Source organism: Lampris incognitus, chromosome 3, assembly GCF_029633865.1.
Source record: "Lampris incognitus isolate fLamInc1 chromosome 3, fLamInc1.hap2, whole genome shotgun sequence".
In the NCBI taxonomy this organism is placed as follows: domain Eukaryota; kingdom Metazoa; phylum Chordata; class Actinopteri; order Lampriformes; family Lampridae; genus Lampris; species Lampris incognitus.
The window spans coordinates 5,670,091-5,694,227 of record NC_079213.1 but is presented as its reverse complement, the minus strand read 5'-3'; the positions used below and the strand labels follow the sequence as shown (position 1 = coordinate 5,694,227).

Sequence of the window (24,137 nt, the reverse complement as noted above, 5' to 3'; positions counted from 1 at the left end):
GGTGGCGGGGACGCTGCAGCCTGTCCCAGCAGTCACTGCGGCAGGCGGGGGGGGGGGGGGGACACCCTGGACAGGCCGCCGGACCACCACAGGGCCGACACGTTCACCTCGCCGAGGGTTCAAATCCCTCCGTTTGCCGGAGCGCGTGTTCCGCTGCTCACCAACACGGGGGTGGGCGGTTCGAATCCCCGCTGTTACCTCTACAGACACAATTGGCCGTGTCCACGTGTAGGGAAACCGGATGTGAAGAATAGGGTAATTGGTACAACTGGGGAGAAAAGGGGGGGATGAAATGAATAATAACAACATGTCAGCGCCAGTGAGACATCAGACATGCTTGCTGGGTTAGCATACGGCGTTAGTTTGACCGTGTAGCTAATTCAGGAGCAGCCGGGCCGGGCCGGCACAGCCGGGACGCGAACTCGCATCTCCCGCACCGTTAACCAGGCGACCAGAGCAGTGGTTCTCAACCTTTTTGGGGTCCTGGACCCCCTGCGTATTTTTGATCTACCCTGAGGACCCCTCCACCTGATCTTGGGGGAGGGGGGTTGCAATTTGATAGAAACAGTAGAAACTGCATTTTAAATTGCATTATAGCGTTTATTCACTCTTTGGGGCAAAAATAAGAGCTTTCAGTTGTAACTTAGATATAGTTAACAAAACAGAATTCTTATGCAGTGTGGAGTTAGAAAACAACGAGACAGGAGACGTGAGAGTAGACGTAGTCGAGGTAGTTTACTAGCTCCAACTTTGCATGTCATACGTTCGACAACGACACGAACTGTGTACCGGAAGCGGAAGTGCATTATCTGACCCCTCGCCTCTTCCCTTAAAGGTACACCGTCCTCTTAGGTGAATGTCTCTAGTTATATAGATGTGGGTCACCACAGCAGTAACTTTCAGATATATGTAACAAAACAGAATATGTATTCAGTAACTTTCAGATATATGTAACAACAGAATTGTTATGCAGTAACTTTTAACAATGCAAACGGGAGCGAGATCTCTTATTAAAATACAATAAATTACACTTGTGAAACAGATGTAATTAGAGAAAAAAGTCCTGTTACCCTTGATAGTTTAGGTAGATAAAGGTCTCAGTCACATTTGAGTAAAATAATCCTATTTCTATAAACGTCATAGGATCTTTTTTTTAAAAGATATTTTATTTTCACGGACCCCTTGCAATTACACCACGGACCACTAGGGGTCCGCAGACCCCCGGTTGAGAAACACTGGACTAGAGGGTCCGAGCCTTGCGTTTGGCCACGTGACTTGCCCAGAACGCGTCTCACGGCAAAGCTAATGCGCCATTATAAACCCACCAACGTTCACCAGCGAGGTGAACCGGATCCGGATATGGCCGGGCAAATCAACAGCCAATCAGAGTAGAGGAACTTTATCACGGGTTAGCGACGCTTCGGTGGTTTTGTCCGACGCTTTAAAGGTCAGGCGGGCCGCCATCTTCGCGTCCCGTCCTTGTTGGGCCGCTCGCATGGAGGCGTGAGTAAGGAACCTTGTAATCCCCCGTCGGCTCGGTCCCGCTGCCGCCACGCCACGTGTCGTGTACTTCCGGAGTCGTAAGGACCGCTTGTTGGATGTAGGTGAAGTTGAGCAAGGCAGTTTTTCTGTTCAATGTGCTGCAGCGAATTCGGGGGGCAACGCAACCACGGGAAGTGCCGCGGCCGGGACGCGAACCCGTATCGCCCGCACCGCGGGGGGCCTCGCTACCCGCTAGACTACAGGGTCCGACCCGCCAGCCAGCGGCCAGCGTGTCTTCTTAGCCACGCACGTTACAGTACTCTAGTTTATTGTTGTGTTGGAGACCCCTAGTTTTAGATCCACCCATCCATTGCCCAAGCCCCTCATCCTGCTCCCGGGGTCGCGGGGATGCTTTTGCTTCGTTAGAGGTCATACAGGGGGGCTTAACCCCCACCAGCCCATCCAGCCCCATCACCCGCACCCTGTACTTATTACGCGCCTCTCTATGGGGCCCTGAGGGGCCGGAAGGCTACCGGTGGTGTGTTGAACTCCGTTTCCCCGTCGTGATCTGTTTCCCCCTAGCCAGAGTTCCAACGCCCGGGACGCATGATTAACCTCAACCGAACCCTAACCTTAACCGAACCCTAACTTTAACCGAACCCTAACCTTAATCGAACCCTAACTTTAACCGAACCCTAACCTCAACCGAACCTTAACTTTAACCGAACCCTAAACTCAACCGAACCTTAATCGAACCCTAACCTCAACCGAACCCTAACCTTAACCGAACCCTAACCTCAACCGAACCCTAACCTTAACCGAACCATAACCTTAACCGAACCATAACCTCAACCGAACCCTAACCTTAACCGAACCATAACCTCAACCGGACCCTAACCTTAATCGAACCCTAACCTCAACCGAACCCTAAACTCAACCGAACCCTAACTTTAACCGAACCCTAACCTCAACCGAACCCTAACCTTAACCGAACCTTAACCGAACCATAACCATAACCTCAACCGAACCCTAACCTCAACCGAACCCTAACTTTAACCGAACCTTAACCTAACCTCAACCGAACCTTAACCTACGGATTACCTTAACCTGATCGTAGCGGATAGCAAACCTACTTCCATAGGGGGGGGAAACGGATCTCGACGTGGAAACGAGAGTTCGACGCAAGACCGGAAATTAGGGTCCACCGTGTCCATGCGCGCCGTGACAGGTGCCTTGTGACGTCACCCGGCTTCTTTTTTATTCCCCCCCCCCTCCTCTCCTCAACCCGGTCTGGCTAGCATGGGTGTGAGGTGGAGGGGTATTTAAGGTATGAGTTGGCACGGGTCCGACCTCGGTCAACTTTAACAGCGCTTTCGCGCGAGCCGGAAGAGAGGGCCAGTCGGGGTTTGGGTGGACCGGCTGCTGCGTGGAGGACTCGGATCGGCGACGTGTTGCAACAAAGCGAGCCGGAGCGAGAGAGAGCGCGAGAGAGACACACGCGCGAGGTTGGTCAGCTGTTTTCTCGGCGTGGCGTTGGTTTCGGTTTGTCTTTTCACGGAAACGCTGACGCGTGCTGCAGCGGAGCGTTTGGGAAACGCAAAGTGACGTATGGAGAGCGCCGCCGCCGCCGCCGCTGCCATAACCGCCGCCACATGCGAAGCCTCGTCCCCCCTTTCCCCCCTTCCCCTTTACGCCGTAAACCGGTAGCGTTGTGACGGGCGGTGGGGGGGTGGTGGGATGGGTAATCCTTGTGCCAAAGCTTTTGCTTAATCATCAGCGGTAAATTGACGTTATCGATACGTGCCGCTGTTCTCGACCGGTTATCGATTACGGTCGTTATCGGTCGCCTGATTTGTCCGCTAGCGAGTGATGGACGTTAAACCCGAGGTCACGCGCGTGGTTGAATCCGCACAGGAGTAATGCGATTCACGGGAGGGGATCCAAAAATCACCCCCTGTTTAGCATGGGGTGGGGGGGGGGGTTCTCTCTCTCCCCCCCCCTCTCCCCCCCCTTCTTTTGTCGGCGTATTAACTGGTTCTTTCTGCGTCTGTGGGCTGCATGAATCAAAGAGAAAAGCCCGCTGTTGAATGGGCGGTATCGAAATGCATTGTCACGCGTTTGGCTGCGCTCCAGGCTTCGGGGCGAGAGCGCAGCGCTGCCGAAGCCTCCTGCTTTCTGCCTCACCCACACCGGCATGGCATGACACGACACGACACGGCATGGCCGGCCTCTTTTCTCCTGCGTGTGTGCATTAACTTTGCTCGTTTTTTTTCTCTCTCCCTCTCTCCCCCCCCCCCTCCCTCCTCCCCCCCCCTCAAACGCTCGATGACAACGGCCGATCCCGGCTTGTCCTCCCTTCCTCCATCATTGAAGATATCGACATGGTGCAGCTGTCTCCTTCCCCTACCCCGGATGTCTCCCCCCCACCTGAGTGCTCAGAGGACGGGGACAAAAGGCAGGAGAGCCTGAAGGCCGGCGGCCCGAAGATGGACTCCCCCGGCGGGCAGGCTCCCCTCCAGCTCAACCTGGACGTCTCCACCGCCTACCACGGCTACGAGACCTACATTGAGGACGGCCTCATCTGCCTCAAACACAAGGTCCGCAACTTGGAGAAAAAGAAGGTAGGACCGCTGAGGTGGAGGAACTGAAGGAGGGTAGTCTGTTGCCCAGCTTTACATGATAAACTGGTGGACACGTTGTCCTGGGGGACACGTTGTCCTAGTGGATACATTGTCCTGCTGGACACGTTGTCCTGGTGGACACGTCCTGGTGGATACATTGTGCTGGTGGACACGTTGTCCTAGTGGACACATTGTCCTGCTGGATACATTGTCCTGGTGGATACATTGTCCTGGTGGACACGTCCTGGTGGATACGTTGTCCTGCTGGATACGTTGTCCTGCTGGACACGTTGTCCTGCTGGACACATTGTCCTGGGGGACACGTTGTCCTGGTGGACACATTGTCCTGGTGGATACATTGTCCTGGTGGATACATTGTCCTGGTGGACACGTTGTCCTAGTGGACACGTTGTCCTGGTGGACACGTTGTCCTGCTGGACACGTTGTCCTGGGGGACACGTTGTCCTGGTGGATACGTTGTCCTGGGGGACACGTTGTCCTGGGGGACACATTGTCCTGCGGGATACATTGTCCTGGTGGATACATTGTCCTGGTGGACACATTGTCCTGGTGGACACATTGTCAGCCTCTGATGCCCTGAATAGATTGATCCATGATGTTTTCATGAGATGGTTCCCGTTTTGTGTCCACAGCTTAAACTGGAAGACTACATGAAGAGGCTGAAAGAGGGCGAGACTCTAAATAAGGATCAGATGGTAAGAAGCGGCACATCCGTGACAATAAAGCGGTGAAGAGTTACGTCTGTCCTGAGATGGTTTTGAGAGATGCTTGGCTTATTTTCCTTCTCTTCTTTTTTTGTGTGCTCAACAGGAAGCCGTGGACAAATATCAGGAGGTGCTCCATAACATAACCTTTGCTCGGGAGCTGCACAAGACCCTGGACGGGTTGACCCAGAATGTAAAGGCGTTTTGGGACTCTGTCCCGTTCACTTTACTCTTTCACTTTCTTGCTCTTCTCTCTCTGGAGTAAGAACGGGTGTGTGCGCTGATTATGTTGGCCAGCCCAGTGATGTTTGGAGTTGGCTTTGCAATTTCAGCTTCGGTTAGGGCCTATTTCAAATCATTGGGCGACTAAATAGGATTTCTTCAAATTCTTTTAATGCATGCAAATACGTCACGGCGGCATGGCGGTCAGCGCTGTTGCCTCACAGCAAGAAGGTCCTGGGTTCAAGCCCTGGGGTTGTCCAACTCTGGGGGTCGTCCCGGGTCGTCCTCCGTGCGGAGTTTGCATGTTCTCCCCGTGTCCGCGGTGGGTTTTCTCCGGGTGCGCCGGTTTCCTCCCACCACCTAAAAAAGACAAGCATGTTAGGGTTCATACTCCTGTCTGTGCCCCTGAGCAAGGCATGGCGAGACGAACTGGAGTTGATCCCCAGGCGCTGCACAGCGGCTGCTCCTAGCTACACAGCTAGGACGGGTTAAATGCAGGGCCTAATTTCCCCACAGGGACCCAATAAAGTATCTCAAAATCAAAAAGAAATCACGATGCAAGTTTCGATGCATCCTTGTCAGGAAGAATGAAGTGTTTCGTCTAGCTTGCTCAGTTTGCGAAACACTATCACATTTTACCCAAGCGTCCATTGTATTTCTGCTCCCCCAGCGCTGCATCTGCAGCATTTGACTCAAGTCGTCAGACTTCATATTTTGTGCAGATTTATTTTTAGAAATGTGTCCACAATTTGACCGCCACCTGAGCTGAAAAGGCTTGATATTTAATATGCTCTGCTCTTGTAAAACGTTCGTGTGTGCTTATTGGTTGTAAATTGATGGGCAATTTCTGGAACAGTGTTACAGAATTGCCCATCAATTTGTGATAATCCCCCTAAAGTAAACTTTTTTTAATTGATTGCAGTTTAAAAAAAAAAGAAGTAAGTATTGTGTCATCATCTAAACCTCGACTCAGCTTTTGGCTAGTTAAGTATGTGGCCTGCATGGTTTGTTTGGGGATTTTTTTTTGTTATTGGAGAGAACTGTACTTTAAAACTGCAACTGAATTTTGGCAACTTGATGTTATTTTGTTCATTTGCCAAGATCCAGATTCGCAGAACACAACTTAAGACCTTTTCTGACTCATTGGAACTACACCGGTTTGCCTGTTTGTTATAATATTTGACCGTAACACTTTTCCAGCTGTTACGCGGGGTGCGATTTAATCTCTAAATCTGATGCTTTTGAAAGAAGTGCTGCTAGCCGGATCACATAGTCTGCCATTCTCGGAGAAGGCTCGGGGCCTTCAGTGTATGCAGTAAGAGGCTTCACATGTCCTTTCAGTCTGTTGTTGCGAGCGCCATCTTCCATGCTGCGGTGTGCCGGGGTGAAGGCGTCAAGGCGAAGGACGCCAACAGACTGAATGAACTCCTCAAGAAGGCTGGGTCTGTCACTGGACCCAAGCTGGCCACACTGGAGGAGGTGGTGGAGGAGGACAGAGTGCTGGCTAGATTGCTGGTGATCTGGGTAACACCTCCCACCCCCTACACATTTTAGCCAAGCTAAAATGGTGTTTTTAAGGAGTGATGCAGGAGGTCATTCCTGCCAGGGGCTATCAGACTTTACAATTCACCTGTCTTTGCAAGGCCTGCTGACATTGAACTGCTCGTGGACTAACCCCCCCTCCCTTTTTCTCCCCAACTGTATCCGGCCGATTACCCCACTCTTCCGAGCCGTCCCGGTCTCTGCTCCACCCCCTCTGTCGATCCGGGGAGGGCTGCAGACTACCACATGCCTCCTCCCATACATGTGGAGTCGCCAGCCGCTTCCTTTCACCTGACAGTGAGGAGTTTCACCAGGGGGACGTAGCGCGTGGGAGGATCACACTATTCCCTCCCATCCCTCCCCGAACAGGTACCCTGACCGACCAGAGGAGGCGCTAGTACGGCCAATTGTGTTTGTAGAGATGCCGATCAAGCCAGAGGTAACACAGGGGTTCGAACCGGTGATCCCCATGTTGGTAGGCGACGGAATAAACCCCGGACGCCCCGCTCGTGGACTAGCTTGCCTTCACGAGAACACTTGAAACTTACTTTTATAAAATTATTCTTTATTAGTCTTATCTGTTATTTGTATTTTAATGCATCTGGCTGCTATGTTTTAATTTCTCTCTGGGGGTAAATAGTCGACCATATATCTATCTGTGGACAGCTCCTGAGGGCCCAGAAGAGGGTAGCGAAGCGAGATCAAATGGAGAAGATGGAGGCGGAAAGGAGGAGACTCGGCACTGTTCTTCAGATTCAGCACCTCCTCCACAGCCTCGAGCAGGAGCACATCAGGAAGGACCTCCTGGCCGGGCACAACAGCGCGCCGCACGTCCCCGCCCAGCAGCTGCAAAACCTCATCCAGCTCGCCGCCCTGGTGGGCGTGAAGAGAGACAACAGACTGAGGTCTCTATTTCTTACTTGTTTAATTTGTGTTTTTCCTCCTGTGTTTTAAAGGTGTCATGACGCTGCATTTACCGCAGTCTTCGGCGGTTTTGACATGTATCTGAATGAAGTGGAGCAGCTGGATGGGATTTTTGGGGGGGTGGGGTTGATTTTGATGACAGCCAGTAGAGCGGAAACGCTGACTGCCCACTCTATTCAGCTGTCTGGGACACCTCTTGAAATTTCCGTACGAAGCGGTTTAAGCCTCGAAAACCGATCCAGCCAGCTCGGAGGTGAATCGTGACCTTAAAATAAGCGATTCTGAGGGAAATCCTTCTTTACTTTTTGTTTTAACCCGAAAAATACAAGATGACATTATTTGCAGTGACTCATGGGAAGTAGAGACTTGGAGTAGATTTCTCGCCAACGTTAGTTCTCTACATTCTGGCTTCCAGCCACCGACTTCGGAGCGGTTTACCTCTCCATGGTAACCGTAATGTCTCTTGTTTGGTGGAACTCGCTGTAGGATTGTGGGTAGTGTAGTAGTGCTTCATCGGGAATTCAGGAATAAAACACGATTTCTTAAAATTGTAACTTCTCTCCCGGGTCTGAGCCTAACTCCGGCCACTGCATAATTTAGCAAAATGCTAAAAAGTAGGCGAGGGGGGAGGGGGGAGTGTGAGGCAGGGGTAGCTGGGGGGGGGGAGATCTGTGAGAAGGGCCTGGCGTGCATCCAGAGTCGCCGCTGTACCCAGTCCCCCTCATCGGCCTGGCTTCTGACACGGTGTCGGACGCTGCCCCGCGAAGGCGCCCCAACAGCGGTGCCGCAGATGGAAGGGGGCCCCTCGAGACAGGCGGGCGACTGCTCCACCCGGCCGCGGCGCGAGCCCAGCCCAAGCGACCCCGTTGCCCGGTGGTGCTTCTGCAGCCGTCGAGAGCACACGTCCGAACCATTGTGGCAAAATTGAAAGCGAGGAAATAATATGACTGTAACTGTAGTTTGCGAGAAATTCAAAGAGCCGGTAGAAAATGTAAGAAATGAAGAAAGGTCAGTGAGGCCGGCAACAAATGGTGTCAACTGGGAACGAGTCGATCAGCATTTGAAAATGAGCGCCGTTTCACAGACTCGTCTCTGATTAGAGGGCGTTAACACTTTTTTTTTTTTCATGACGTAGATAAGTCATGTCAAGTGGCCTTGCAAGGTTCAGGTCTAATTTAAAACGGTAGATGGTGTGTTGAGCCATTTTCAACCCATGAGACGCCGATTTTTATAAATTTGGTAAGAAAAGTCAATATTAACAGCAGCATTGATGTGTTTCATCGCCGTATAGTCGTATGATTCAGTTTACAGTTAAAAAACACGTCAAGTGTTTAGCATTCTTTAAAACCAATGCTGAAATAGGACTGACTTGTGACTTCTACAGTAGTGTGTGTGTGTGTGTGTGTAACACTGTCAATTCAGTCTCATAGCTCTTAATTTTAACTTGTGCAGTTTCATATATTACTACTACTACTACTACTTTCGGCTGCTCCCGTTAGGGGGCGCCACAGCCGATCATCCATTTCCATCACTTCCTGTTCTCTCAATCTTCCTCTGTCACACCAGCCACCTGCATGTCCTCCCTCACCACATCCATAAACCTCCTCTTTGGCCTTCCTCTTCTCCTCCTCCCTGGCAGCTCCATATTCAGCATCCTTCTCCCAGTATACCCAGCATCTCTCCTCCACACATGTCCAAACCATCTCAACCTTGTCTCTCTTGCTTTGTCCCCAAACCGTCAAACCTGGGCTGTCCCTCCAGTATGCTCATCCCTAATCCTGTCCTTCTTCATCACTCCCAATGAAAATCTTATCATCTTCATCTCTGCCACCTCCAGCTCCACCTCCTGTCTCTTCATCAGTGCCACTGTCTCCAAACCATATAACATAGCTGGTCTCACAACCATCTTGTAAACCTTCCCTTTAACTCTTGCTGGTACCCTTCTGTCACAAATCACTCCTGACACTCTTCTCCACCCACTCCACCCTGCCTGCACTCTCTTTTTCACCTCTCTTCTGCACTCCCTGTTACTTTGGACAGTTGACCCCAAAGTATATAAACCCATGCGCCTTTGTCACCTCTACTCCTTGCATCCTCACCATTCCACTGTCCTCCCTCTCATTCACACATAGGTATTCCATCTTGCTGCTACTGACTTTAATTCCTCTTCTCTCCAGTGCATACCTCCACCTCTCCAGGCTCTCCTCAACCAGTGCACTACAGATCACAATGTCATCCGTGAACATCATAGTCCACGGAGACTCCTGCCTGATCTCGTCCATTAGCCTGTCCATCATCACTGCAAACAAGAAAGGGCTCAGAGCCGATCCTTGATGTAATCCCACCTCCACCTTGAACCCATCTGTCATTCCAACCACACACCTCACCACTGTCACACTTCCCTCATACATATCCTGCACCACTCCTACATACTTCTCTGCAACTCCCAACTTCCTCATACAATACCACACCTCCTCTCTCGGCACCCTGTCATACGCTTTCTCTAAATCCACAAAGACCCAATGTACCTCCTTCTGACCTCCTCTATACTTCTCCATCAACATTCTCAAAGCAAACATCACATTTGTGGTGCTCTTTCATGGCATGAAACCATACTGCTGCTAGCTAATCGTCACCTCTCCTCTCTTAACCTAGCTTCTATTACTCTTTCCCATATCTTCATGCTGTGGCTGATCATCTTTATACCTCTGCACATCATCCTTATTCTTGAAAATCGGTACCAGTATGCTTCTTCTCCACTCCTCAGGCATCCTCTTACTTTCCAAGATTGTGTTAAACAATCTAAACTTGGCACAAAAAGTAAGGAAATGTGTGTTTAGTAGATTATTTCTTTGTTGTAACAATGCTTCTTTGCAATAGCTCTTCTATCAGGCACCTGATTGTCAGCACCTGGGGTACCAGAGGCTCAAAACAAGAGTCAATAGCAGCAGCAAAATAAGCTGTTTGGCATTGGCAGAGAAGATTTGGCAAATTTTTCATGGGCGCAACCCACGTACTCAGCTCTGCTGCTCATCCCACAAACGCATGTTCCTTACAAATGTGGCGCCATTTAAAAGGGAAATAAACAGGCTTTCCAACGGTATAAGATTCATTGCCAAGAAGCATTGTTACAACAAAGAAATAATCTACCAAACACACATTTCCTTACTTTTTGTGCTAAGTATAGTTAAAAACTTCACTGCCATCTCTCCTAAACCTCTCCATGCCTCCACAGGAATGTCATCTGGACCAACCGCCTTTCCACTCTTCGTCTTCATAGCTGCCCTCACTTCCTCCTTGCTAATCCACCGCACTTCCTGATTCATTATCATCCACCCTCTCTCTCTCTCTCTCGCTCTCTCTATTTTCTTCATTTATCAGCCCCTCAGAGTACTCCTTCCACCTTCTCATCACACTCTCCTCGCTTGTCAGCACATTTCTGTGTCTGTCCTTGATCGTCCTAACCTGCCGCACATCCTTCCCAGCTTGCTCCCTCTGTTTAGCCAATCGGTACAAGTTCTTTTCTCCTTCCTTAGTGTCCAACCTCTCATGCAACTCACCATACACCATTTCCTTTGCCTTCACCACCTCTCTCTTCGCTTTACGCCACGTCTCATTGTACTCCTGTCTACTTTCTTACTATCCCACTTCTTCTTTGCAAACCTCTTTCTCTGGATACTTTGCTGTACTTCCTCATTCCACCACAAAGTCTCCTTGTCTTCCTTCGGCTGTCCTGATGACACACCAAGTACCTTCCTAGCTGTCTCTCACTATTTCTGCAGTGGTTGCCCAGCCATCTGGCAACTCTTCACTACCACCCAGTGCCTGTCTTAACTCCTCCCTGAACGCCACACAACGGTCTTCCTTCTTCAACTTCCACCATTTGATCCTTGGCACTGCCTTCACTCTCTTCCTCTTCTTGGTTTCCAAAGTCATCCTACAGGCCACCATCTGAATCTGCCTAGCTATGTTCTCCCCTGTCACCACCTTGCTGTCTACAGTCCCTTTCAGATCACGCCTCCTGCATAAGATATAGTCCACCTGTGTGCATGTTCCTCCACTCTTGTACGTCACCCTGTGTTCCTCCCTCTTCTTGAAATATGTATTCACCACAGCCATTTCCATCCTTTTCACAAAATCCACCGTCTGTCCTTCCATATTCTTCTCCTTAACACCATACTTACCCATCACCTCTGTTCCCTTCAGTAACATGCCCATTGAAGTCTGCTCCAGTCACCACTCTCCTCCTTGGGTACCCTCTCCACCACTTCATCCAACTCACGCCAGAATTCTTCTTTCTCTTCCATCTCACACCCAACTTGCAGGGCATATGCACTGATGACATTCATCATCACACCTTCGATTTGTAGCTTCATATTCATCACTCCGTCTTACACTCTTCATCTCCAGCACACTCTTGACATACTCTTCCTTCAGGATTACCCCCACCCCATTTCTCCTCCCATTCGCACCAAGGTAGAAGAGTTTGGACCCACTTCCGATGCTCCTGGCCTTACTCCCCCTCCACCTGGTCTCTTGCACACACAGTATGCCTACCTTCCTTCTGTCATCATATCAGCCAGCTCTCTCCCTTTACTAGTCGTAGTGCCAACATTCAAAGTTCCAACTCTCACCTCCACACTCCTACCCTTCCTCCTCTCCCGCTGCCTCTGGACATGCCTTCCCCCTCTCCTCCTCCACCAAGCAGTAGCATAGTTTCCACCGGCACCCTGGTGGCGGTCGTTGGTAACCCGGGCCTCGACTGATCCGGTATGGAAATCCGATTTATGATGCAGTTGACTATATTATGGCTTATAATTCCCTATGGTGAATACGAACGGCGTTTGTATTTGTGGAACCCGATGTTTCAGCTCGGAAATGTCTGGGCATTTTTAGAAAGATGCGCATGTCGATACGCTATCGGCTAGTTTCAGTTTGCCGATATAGAAGATCACTTGTCTTGCTCCTGTTTGTCGGACATTTTTGTTGGCGTGTGCCTGCAAGTGCAGGATGATATAACTAAAAAAAAATTATTATTCGGGAAGACGAGCATTATTCGAATACACGAACTAAGCTTTTTTTTTGTACATTTCTAGAACTTGGTGTTAAATGCATGTAAACTGAGTGTGGGTAGAAGGCAACGAGAATGGAAATACTTCTTTGGTTCCACAGGACTTAACTCCTGTCAGATTTTCTGCTTTTTGTGTGTTTTTCTTGCCGTTACTGTTGAAAGAGAGCAGTGGCTTTTTTTTTTTTGTAATAACAAAATTGTCTGGTTTGCTATGGCACCAAAGTGTGTGTGTGTGTGTCCCAGTGAAATCCGTTCTAACTCAGATACACTGTTCTAGTTTGGAGGAACAGATGGAGAAGTCTGCTGTGGTCTACTTGGACCTGCTGGAGGGAAAAGACAAGCCAGTGGCTGGCTCTACATGTGAGTGAAGGCCCGTATGGCCTCATGTATTGTGCCGTATGTCTATTTTCTTTTTTCATTATATTGGCGGACAAAATAATGTGTTGCAGTAAATTCACTTCATCCTTTTCAGTTAAACTTCTGAAGGAGGAACTCGCCAGGCTGCTGGATTGCGAGTACTTCAACTGCCTTCCTGCCCCGCCGAGCAAGACTCCAGAGGACTTCCTGAACTCGACTCACTCCAGTAAGAACCAATGCTGCCGCCGCTCCCTGCCTGGTTTTGTTTTTGGCTTTGAGAACTTGTCGTTTTGTTTTTGTGGTAATGTGACGTTGAGTTGGTGCTGGAATGGGATGGCTTTTAAAGGGTGCAAAGCATATGGAAACAAGGTGAGGATGTTCGTTCATGCAATGTGGGGAAATTATGCGTATTTTCCAATCTTTATTGGCATACATTTTTGGCATACATTTAAACAAATAATAAAAAATTGATGGATTAATTAATAATGAATAAAAACAATTAAGGGATTTTAAAACTGTAATTTAATTAATTGATTTTAAAATTGTAATTTAATTGATTTAATCTCATTTTTAAAATAATTTTATAATTGATAAATTAATTTATTGTATTCCATATTCATCATTGCAATTTTTTGTGACCTATTCGATAAATAGGAGTTGCATAATTTGCAGTGATGACGCTTGAGGAGAAATAAGGAAGTCATTCAGTCAGACTAAATTGTCTGGTTCAGATGTACAGTAATTATTTTCTTCAAGAGTAGCCGTGAAAAGCCTTGCTCGGTAGAAGGCAAAATTGAGCGAGGTCGAGAAGTTTTGCCAGACATGGTTGATGGGCCCAGTTTGTGTTACGTTGCGCCCTCTGCACTGTGAGTATTCCACTTGTGTATACTACTGTGTTGATTCTGAAGCGACGTGTTGTTCAGCCCTAATAATCAGTGGTCAAATGAGGAGATCAGTCCCTTTTTTTTTTGAGGTAGGTAATGAGCAGGGTTGACCAGCAAAACAATGGCTTACTCTTGAGAATTGCAAATTCACATTCTTTCCGTTTGTTTTTTGTTCTTGTCAGCCTTATCAAAGTTGAGCGATGTTTCCAAAAAGGAGGTAAGAGAACGTGTCATTTGTTTTGTTTTTTGTTTTTTTTCCTCCCAAGATGCATTTTGCGTGCTGCGCATGTTGTTGTTGTTGTTGTAAGCATGCGTGCAGGAATAAACTCATGGCCCTGTTGGTGATATGTCAGTTTTTCAACAGACTCTACATAACCGACACGGAGACTCGTTCCACCGAGAACTGGAAAGCAGATTTTCAGGCCATGAAAGAACGGGAGCCTCCTGACTCCTGGGAGATGGAGTTGGCAGATGGGCTGGACTCCTCCAAAACTCCCGTCCACAAACCCTGGAGAGGTGTGGCTGCCTTCATCCCCAAACTCCCGACCACCGCCAAGAAGCAATCTGCCAAAACCAAACAAGTGAGTTATTACTGGAAGCCTCTGGGTGATGGGGATTTGGTTTCTTGTCCTTCATCTTTTGATTAAAACGTTCCCCAAGGGGCGTCCGGGTGGCATGGCGGTCTATTCCATTGCCTACCGAGACGGGGATCACCGGGTCGAATCCCCGTGTTACTTCCGGCTTGGTCAAGTGTCCCTACAGACACAATTGGCCATATCTGTAGGTAGGAAGCCGGATGTGGGTGTGTGTCCTGGTCGCTGCACTAGCGCCTCCTCTGGTCAGTTGGGATGTCTGTTCAGGGGGGAGGGGGAACTGGGGGGATAGCGTGATCCTCCCGTGCACTACATCCCCCTGGTGAAACTCCTCACTGTCAGGTGAAAAGAAGCGGCTGGCGACTCCACATGTATGGGAGGAGGCATGTGGTAGTCTGCAGCCCTCCCCCCCGGATCAGCAGAGGGGGTGGAGCAGGGACCGGGACGGCTCAGAAGAGTGGGGTAAATGGCCATATTGAATTAGGGAGAAAAGGGGGGGGGGCAATCCCCAAGAGTCCTCCCAACATCTGTATGACCTTGCTAACTACCAGGCCTTTGCTGCCCCAGTTACTCCGACGTTGACCTAACACATTAACTTCATGTCCTTTCTGAGTAGAGCAAAGAGAAGAAGGCCAAAGGAGAGCAACGTGTGAAATCTGTAAGTGCAGAAGCGCCACTCCTCCATCATAGAAAGGTCTATGGATGTTCGGCCACCTTCAGTGTTTTCTCACAATTTTTGACAGACCTCTCATATGGATGCCGCTGTGGAGATATTCAACTTCCCCTCTGCGTTGCCTAGTGACCCCATCCTGAGGAAGCAGCACCTGGAAGACCTGATGACAAAAATCCATGGCTCCTTCAATTTCATGCAGGTAGGACTCTGCTATGGCTAAGCTAGTTCTTGATGGGACTTATTGGTAAACATTTATTTGCTGCTAAACTTATTCATTCAACGGGCGTCCGGGTGGCGTAGCGGTGTATTCCGTCGCCTACCAACACGGGGATCGCTGGTTCGAATCCCCGTGTCACCTCCGGCTTGGTCGGGCGCCCCTCCGGACACAACTGGCCAGATGTGGGTATGTATCCTGGTCGCTGCACTAGCGCCTCCTCTGGTCGGTCAGGGCGCCTGTTCAGGGAGGAGGGGGGACTGGGGGGAATAGCGTGATCCTCCCATGCGCTACGTCCCCCGGGTGAAACTCCTCACTGTCAGGTGAAAAGAAGCAGCTGGCGACTCCACATGTACCGGAGGACACATGTGGTAGTCTGCAGCCCTCCCCGGATCGGCAGAGGGGGTGGAGCAACAACCGGGACAGCTGGGCAGAGTGGGGTAATTGGCCGGATACAACTGGGGTGAAAAAGGGAGAAGAAACCCCCCCCACCCCCAATAAAAAAAATTACAGGTATTGCTTTTGAGAGGGGGCATAAACAATTACTAAGGTATAAAAACAAGTTGGCTATGCTAATGTCACTGGTCGGCTTTGGCGTAAAAAAAATTAGATTGTACTTTATTTATTTATTTATTTATGAAAGAACAGATTCTTATTTACAGTGGCATCCTGACAAGAACCAGTGTGTTACTTGAGGAAAGAGTTGGAGAGACAGAAACACATACTTAAGCAATAACCTGTGTGTAAAGTGCACAAAGACATGCGATTAAGCAGCCATGACGGGTAACAATTAGCGATGATGAGCAGAGGAACGGAGTTGGGGGGGGGGGTGGGGGTCATTCAAGTTAACAGATGTTGGTATTTTAGAAGAGCGGTTTGAGGTGTCCATGTTGAAACAGTCTGAAAAGCTGATTTGGCAATGACATTGTCCAACGTTAGTGTACTTTATCCGGTCAGATACAGCACTGTTAGCATGAGAGATGTAAAATACCAGACAAAAGGTGCTAGCGTCTGTCCCGTCTCCCCCAGGACTCTCTTTTGGATGGTGAGAGGTCTCCCACCAATGGCCACCAAAGACTGGGTAGACGGTCATCTGGATCCCCCTCTCCACTAGGTAACATGGCTATGACCCCAGGATGGTTTTGGGGGCTCATTTGTGTTATTAATGTTGGTATGCTTTATGGAAGGTTCTCGATTATTTAATGGACGATTTTCTCCCCGCTCAGCCACTCGGAGGGAATCGATGACGAGCCCTGTTGATCTTCTTCCCAAAGCAATGCATGTAAGAAGCTGTTGTCTACTCACTCATACCAGAGGTGGGATCAAATCATTGTTTTCCAAGTCGCATGCAAGTCCCAAGTCCAAACCAACAAGTTCCAAGTCATAAGCTTTTGCTTTTTTTTTTAAGTCCTAAACAACTCGTTCTGTCCTCCTCGTCAAATTGAATGCCATTTTAAGAGTAATAATCAATGTACTTAATTTAAACAAATCATTCAAGGTGCTATACACGACACTGAGCACCAGCATCCCGGACCAAACCAAAGCAAACCTCCCCCTCCCTCCACGTTCTTGGCGAGTTCACATTCTTGGCTGTTTCGTTGGTTGGAACATTGGTTTTTACGGTCCAGTTATTTTATTAACGTTAGCAATGTGTTCAGCTTGGTCAGGAGTCATTTCCTTGATCTGCCCAGTGACCTAAATCCATGTAACGTAATTATTAGCTTGCTAGCGGTCCTGCTAATGCTAGCTCATGCGCGCGCGTGATGCGCTAACATGCACACGCGGCCAGACGGGCTTCCAGAACCGAGAAACTTACAACACACAACAGAGGGAGTGTGACTTCATTCTCTGCCCAGGGCGCCGATACGCCACTATTTCTTTACATAGCAAATAGTTGTTTGCTGCTGTATCAGTGTTGTAATTCTCACCTTAATGGCACCTTTTAGCACCACTTTAATGCTTTTTGAAATGTGTATTTACTATGGATTGATTTCAAAGTGGAGCTGTAATTATGGAAAGAAGAGCTGATTGGCAGCACACTTTTTTTTTTGGGATCCCCCCCCCACCCCCTTTTCTCCCCAATTGTACCTGGCCAACTGCACTACTCTTCCTGCAGTACAATCGGGCTGCAGACTACCACATGCCTCCTCCGACATGTGTGGGGTCACCAGCCGCTTCTTTTCACCTGACCGTGAGGAGTTTGGCCAGGAGGACGTAGCATGTGGGAGGATCATGCTATTCTCCCCAGTCCCCCCCCCTCCCCCCGAACAGGCACCCCGACCGACCAGAGGAGGTGCTAGTGCAGCGACCGTGACACATTCCCACCCAGAGACACGGCCAATTGTGTCTGTAGGGATACCTGACCAAGCCGGAGGTAACACAGGGATTTGAACTGGCGATCCCCATGTTGGTAGGCAACAGAATAGATCGCTACACTACCCAGACGCCCCGGCTGCACACTTTGTAAAAGCAGTTTATCTTTGGGCTTTCAGGGAAGGCATCAAGTCTTCAAGTCGTAAAGCTCAAGGTCAAATCGAGGGTCACTTCTATCAGTCAAGTCTTTTCGCTTCTGTCAAGTCTAAAATCGAGTCCAAGCCATGTGACTCAAGTCCACACCTCTGACACATACACTTATCCAGTTGAGACTGCAAATGGAGTGACTTAGATGTTTCATCGCTCCGTACCGATTTCTCCCCGATCTAGTCCACTCCACTGCCCACCAGGCTCATGGAGCGCAAAGCCAGTCTGACCAATGGGGAGCCGGGTCTTGCGATATGTGATCTTCCGCTTGCCTCAGAGGACCCTCATGTAAGTAACTAGCATTGCGCCTGCTGGATGTGGTACATCGAGTCAACCTCCCGGTTTGCGTTTGCATGGTTGTATTTGAAGCCGTCTGTCTCTCCAGGAGCCTCTTCAGCTGTCTGACAACGAGGCGTTCCCCTCGCCGCCTCTGTACTGCAGGGAGTCGACCATCTCCGGTAGCCTGGAGGACAAGAATCGTCCTCCGGTATGCCACCTCCCTGTGTCTACAAATGAATGAATACATTTTAATTTCATGGGTTTTCCTGCAAAGTGACTTTTTTTTTAGATATTGCACCATGGATTTCATGTTGTATTTATTTTTCTCCATCAAAAGACATAAATGTGGGGAGCCAGCTCTGTGTTTTGTTATTAACTCTTGGGAATTCATCCTCACTTGTCTCTTGGCGATGTTTTTTTAATAATTACATTTCCAAATGATGTTCCTGCTCTATAATCTGCTAACTGCTTTTGTCCTTTTCCATCTCTTCCAGACTCCTGTGACTGAGTCAGGGAAACAGTCCCCTTGTAATGGCATGGTACCTCCTTGCACCTCCCCTCCTCCCCAGGAGCAGACCTTTACTACACCTCCCACCAGACGACCTCTGACCTCAACCACGTTTCAAAACATGCACTCAGTGAGTTGTGCCAAAAGCTTTTTTCCCCCTCCTCTTTGCTGTTCCCACACAAGTCTACTCCAACACTTTGGCCACCATCTTTCACATCTGCAGCTTTTTCCTTTTTCAATAGGTTTTCAAGGTGAATGCCCCCTTGCCTCAGAACGGAGAGTTGAAATTCAAAGCGGACACTGCCGAGATCAGGTTTAGCACTACTAGTACTCAAACACCACCTGAGTTTGCCCCCTCGGAGGACGAACAACAGCCAGGTGCACTTTTTTTCCATCTTGCATCACAAACTTAAATCTTGGTCTGAACTCAGCACCCAACATAATCAACTGCTAATTTTTTATTATATATATATATATATATATATATATTTTTTTTTTTAACATCTTGTGTCCTTGACAGCGTACCAGTCTGACTATACGGTGGGTAACGGTGGACAGATCTTCCTGTCCCCTGGCCATTCAGGTGGAGGTTCGGGTCGATCAGGCCAGTCGTACTACACCCGAGGATCTGTGAGAGGTATGACACGTGGCACCAAGGGACTGGCAAACTCCTTTCGCTCTCCTGGGTGGCACCGAGGTATCTATCCTCAGCTTTCCTTTTTCCCCTATCCCCGCTCTGATCCCCTCTGCAATTAATCTCCACATCCATTGCTAGATTTCTTATCTGTTCATCTGGCTCATTTCTCCAGCATCCTGGCAAAGGCAGCATAGCATGGTGTTTGCAGGTAGGACCGAAGTTAGAAGGTCCCATGAAAATAAAATTGGATTTTCATTTTCATTCTTGTTACCATTTTCATCTGCACTTGCATCTCTTTAACACTCGGTCCTAGAAATTCACAAAACTTGGTTCTAGAAGGTCACAAATTTTATTTTTTGCATTTATAAAATGTTGTTCTCTTCCTGACGAATGCAAATTTTTACTTAAGTCATCCTGTACTTGAAGGTGTATGCTTACAAAGATGTCCAATGAATGGATGGGAGCATTATTGAAAGAAGACGAGTGATGTTGTGTCACCAAATTGAAACTAGCCAATGGCATAGCAATGCACACATCCTTCTAAAAATAGTCGTTATTGGCCGTCAATCAAATCAGTCACCCTCACCTTATAAAGTCTCACCCAACTGTTCTGTTTCATTCGGATACATAAAAACCATGAAACCGCAGAAGTTTGCGGTGCTCCAAATGCCGTTGTCATGGGATCTTTTTTTTTTGTTGTTGTTGTTGTTATTGTTAAACCAATAATTTTCAATATTAAGTCTACGCCTGTCTTATATTCACCATTCATGTAGTACATAGTTGGGTTTCATTTTCAGCCATCTATCCTTGTCTTCATACTGGATACAGATCCAGTTTGTCATCAACATTTCTATGCAGTTAATTAATGGAGGACAAATCAACAATCCTCCTTCAGTGTAAAAAACACTCCGTGGCTCAGACCCAGCTAACTTGATGCTACACTAGTCTATAGAGAGTCCTGCTGTAATCTCTTGTAGGCTGTGGTGTAGAAACCAACAAGATGGGAAACAACCAGGCGTCCGGGTGGTGTAGCGGTCTAGTCTATTGCCTACCAACATGGGGATCGCCAGTTCGAGTCCCGTGGTACCTCCGGCTCGGTCGGGCGTCTCTACAGACACAATTGGGCCGTGTCTGCGGGTGGGAAGCCGGTTGTGGGTATGTGTCCTGGTCGCTGCACTGGCGCCTCCTCTGGCCGGTCAGGGCGCCTGTTCATGGGGGAGGGGGAACTGGGGGGAATAGCGTGATCCTCCCACGCGCTACGTCCCCCTGGCGAAACGCCTCACTGTCAGGTGAAAAGAAGCGGCTGGTGACTCCACATGTATTGGAGGAGGCATGTGGTAGTCTGCAGCCCTCCCCGGATCAGCAGAGGGGGTGGAGCAGAGACCGGGGCGGCTTAAAAGAGTGGGGTAATTGGCCAAGTACAATTAGGGAGAAAAGAGGGAGGGGGAAGAAAGATGGGTAAACAGTTCTAACTGGCCATGGGGACGGGTGGGGAAGTTGAACTGTAGGGGACAAGCTTGAGCTGCATGTCCTGTGTGAAGAAAAGGATGGATAGCTAAAAATGAAACATGCCCACATATGTGAGCAGCAAGTTTAAAATGGGGCTATACTTCAAATATTCTAAACTAATCCTGTTTACGATCATGTTCAGATGGATGCATGGCTTAACGCTGTGGTCTCTGCTCCCCCAGGAGGAGCCTTCATCTCACAGAGTCCTCTCAGGGACACCAGCCCTCTCCTGTACGGCACCAGGGTAAGCCAAACCATAATCAGCTGGTGGTCTCCATGCTAACATGAGAGAAAATAGGACAACTCGGGGGGATGTGTTACGACTTTTTAGCTTTTTCTCACGTCTTATTTTCTCCCAGGAGCCTGGATATCAGCATGGCTACCGACATGGAGGAGTAAGGCATGGCTCCAGTGGTAAGAGCGGAGTTTGTCTAAATGTATATGCCCTTTACCGGTGCCTTTGAGCAACACTGTGGTAGTTGGAGATTTTACCCCCACCGGCGTTTTCTTAGCTGGGATCTGAACAGTCTCGCTAAAGGCGACTAGTGTCTTCCACTGGATTAGGGTATTTTCTGTTATTGCATTAATGAAGAGCTTGAGCAAGCTCGTCTAAACCCGAGACTAAAATGTAGCTCTAAGAAGAAGTGTGATGGAGTCTAAACCCGAGATTAAAATGTAGCTCTAACAAGAAGTGTGATAGAGTCTAAACCCGAGATTAAAATGTAGCTCTAACAAGAAGTGTGATGGAGTCTAAACCCGAGACTAAAATGTAGCTCTAACAAGAAGTGTGATGGAGTCTAAACCCGAGATTAAAATGTAGCTCTAACAAGAAGTGTGATAGAGTCTAAACCCGAGATTAAAATGTAGCTCTAACAAGAAGTGTGATGGAGTCTAAACCCGAGACTAAAATGTAGCTCTAACAAGAAGTATGATGGAGTGATTAAAAACAAAAATCAAGATTTGAAAATCAAAACTTCTTAACACTTCAAACGCTTTGCCTCTCTCAACTGGGGAGAAAAATGGGGGAAAATCCAAAAAAGGGGAGAGAAGAAAAATAGTTTAACCGTCAACATTTTGAATTTTTATTCGGCCCTTGTTTGGTTTTTTATCGAGGTAGGACTTAACAAAGGAAATGCAGCGAATGAAAACTCAGCAGTTATTCACGTTACCATGGTTTCCATGTTTATATTGGCTCCTGTTTTAACTCATTTACCTTATTTATGTTTTGGGGTTTTGAATCAATACCACCGTCACCAGGGTGGTTTGAAGCAATAAAGTCCTCAGTGTATTCTGCTGATGGCGGGATCGGCGCCGTCTTACTGGGTCTTTCCCACAGCGCCTACATATCCCAGGGTGCATTGTGTGTAAGCCTCTGTGCTGCCGTCCATAAAAGCCTCTGCACCGGCGTTGTGGGACCCAGTTTCTGCCGTTGGACATGTGGCTTTGCCGAGAGACTGGGGATGTGGTTTTTGAACGGCGCGTTGAGAGTAGAGTGTTAGAAACCCTGCTCGGCTGTAGTTTTCCAGCCACCATCTTGCACGATGATGCGTTACGGCCGCCCCAGAGATGCAGAAACGATCAGGAACGACTGCAGGCGGTGTTTTTCATGTGCTATCCCCGTCACAGGTGGACACGTAAGATTGAAAATCGGCAAATTTTCCTTTAACTGTCCTCTCCCTGCACCATAGCTGGCTGGAGTGATTCATCCCAGGTGAGCAGCCCTGATCGGGATGGCAGTTTCACTATCGTGGACTCGGGCCAAGGCGACTCCCTTTCAGTTTCCACCCTGGAGGTCTCCGTCGCCCCCCACGGCCACCAACACGCCACCCTGCTGCCCATGCAGCTGTACCCGATGTCCCACACCCTCCGGGTGGCCTTCACTGCTTCCCGCACGGCCAACTTCGCCCCCGGCAACCTGGACCAGCCCATCGTGTTTGACCAGCTGCACAGCAACCTGGGCGACATGTACGACACCCACATCGGCCGCTTCACCTGCCCCGCCAACGGCACCTACGTCTTCATCTTCCACATCCTCAAGCTCGCCGTCAACGTGCCCCTCTACATCAACCTCATGCGCAACGAGGACGTGATGGTGTCGGCCTACGCCAACGACGGGGCGCCGGACCACGAGACGGCCAGCAACCACGCCATCCTCCCGCTCTACCAGGGGGACCAGGTGTGGCTGCGGCTGCACCGGGGCGCCATCTATGGCAGCACCTGGAAATACAGCACCTTCTCTGGCTTCCTGCTCTACCAGGACTGAAACCGCACCGTCGCCACAAGCGGCCCACTTCTGCTGACGCGTGGACTGCTGCTTTGCACTAAACTGTGATACACTCATTTCTATTATCATGTGGTCAGGCAGCATGCCAGTGCCCTTTCTCAACACCAGGCCCGTTTCCAAACATGGGATGGTGTTTATGGCCAAATAAGATTTATTTTTCTTTCTTTCAGGCTGTGCTCAGCGAGTTGTTCTCTACATTTAAAACGGCTATTTGAATTCTGAATAAATCGGCTAATTGTCGATATCCACACTAATGCACTTTCCCTATGAATGTGTGGTTCATGGTGGTGATGGTGGCCAGGTGACTCCTTGTGACTGTGAACTAGTTTTTTGACTGTACCATTGAGGGGGGGGGGGGACTGGGCTTTCATCATGAGTGTCCCTAACTGTAGATGCAACTGTTACATATCACCTCTGTTACAGCCCACATGTCTCGGACACCAGGTTTCATTGTGACCTCTGATGCAATGTTAAGATTGTGCCTTTTTTTGTTTTTCATTTCTGAATGGCTTATGACTGACTGACTGGATTACTGTAGTGGCAAGTGAACCGTATGAATGGCTTATTTATGGGATGACTCGTAGCTGACTTTAGAGTGAGCACTTGGCTTGAAGCAAGACTCTTAAAAGCATTTACTCTTGCCTGTTTTTGTGAATGTGGAGTTGAGGGGTGGTAGGATGGTGTTTCTGGTGATCGGTATGGTGTTGGAACACTTGAGGTCAAATTATTGCACTAACAAAGACTACTGTGGAGAAGTTGGAAGTGGTCCATTGATGTGCCTAAATAAAAGATGAGCGAGCAAGTCAGTCGTGTGTTTTGGATTCCTCTCCAAATTTCGCCTTTACATTCGCGTCAGTTCTGATGCAATACACATTTAATCCCCCCCGCTTTCAATAGCTGTTTTTATGTGAATTCCCTTGTTTAAAATAAAAAGCTCAATAGGAAATGGCCGATATCAAATGAAATCCCCAAGACTTGCATGATAGTTTTATCAACTTTTACCTAATATGAGCTGATCCAGTTTTCTGGAGGTGTTGGGTATGGACTTTTATTTGAAAGTTGGATGGAAACGTGGCTATTCTATATCATATC

The 24,137-nt window shown here is 48.7% G+C and overlaps 1 protein-coding gene across 3 annotated transcripts; it reads left to right on the top strand.

Annotated features, from left to right (window-relative positions):
- The first annotated feature begins 2,781 nt into the window (after positions 1-2,781).
- On the top strand, positions 2,782-23,840 carry caprin2 (caprin family member 2). 3 transcript variants are annotated; one of them, XM_056276081.1, is made up of 21 exons: positions 2,782-2,987; positions 3,856-4,103; positions 4,757-4,819; positions 4,935-5,021; positions 7,259-7,497; positions 12,865-12,947; positions 13,060-13,170; positions 14,011-14,045; positions 14,182-14,409; positions 15,038-15,079; positions 15,165-15,293; positions 16,338-16,422; positions 16,535-16,590; positions 18,012-18,116; positions 18,214-18,315; positions 18,602-18,745; positions 18,858-18,993; positions 19,136-19,252; positions 20,944-21,005; positions 21,121-21,175; positions 22,450-23,840. In XM_056276081.1, the coding sequence occupies exons 2-21, from the start codon at positions 3,864-3,866 to the stop codon at positions 23,022-23,024; spliced, it is 2,694 nt and encodes an 897-aa protein (XP_056132056.1). In that variant the 5' UTR covers positions 2,782-2,987; positions 3,856-3,863; the 3' UTR covers positions 23,025-23,840. The 3 variants fall into 3 exon arrangements, with proteins under 3 accessions (XP_056132056.1, XP_056132055.1, XP_056132058.1); XM_056276080.1 differs by having other exon boundaries at positions 19,136-19,312; XM_056276083.1 differs by lacking the exons at positions 2,782-2,987; positions 3,856-4,103; positions 4,757-4,819 and having other exon boundaries at positions 4,963-5,021; positions 7,233-7,497; positions 19,136-19,312.
- Positions 23,841-24,137: the final 297 nt, after the last annotated feature.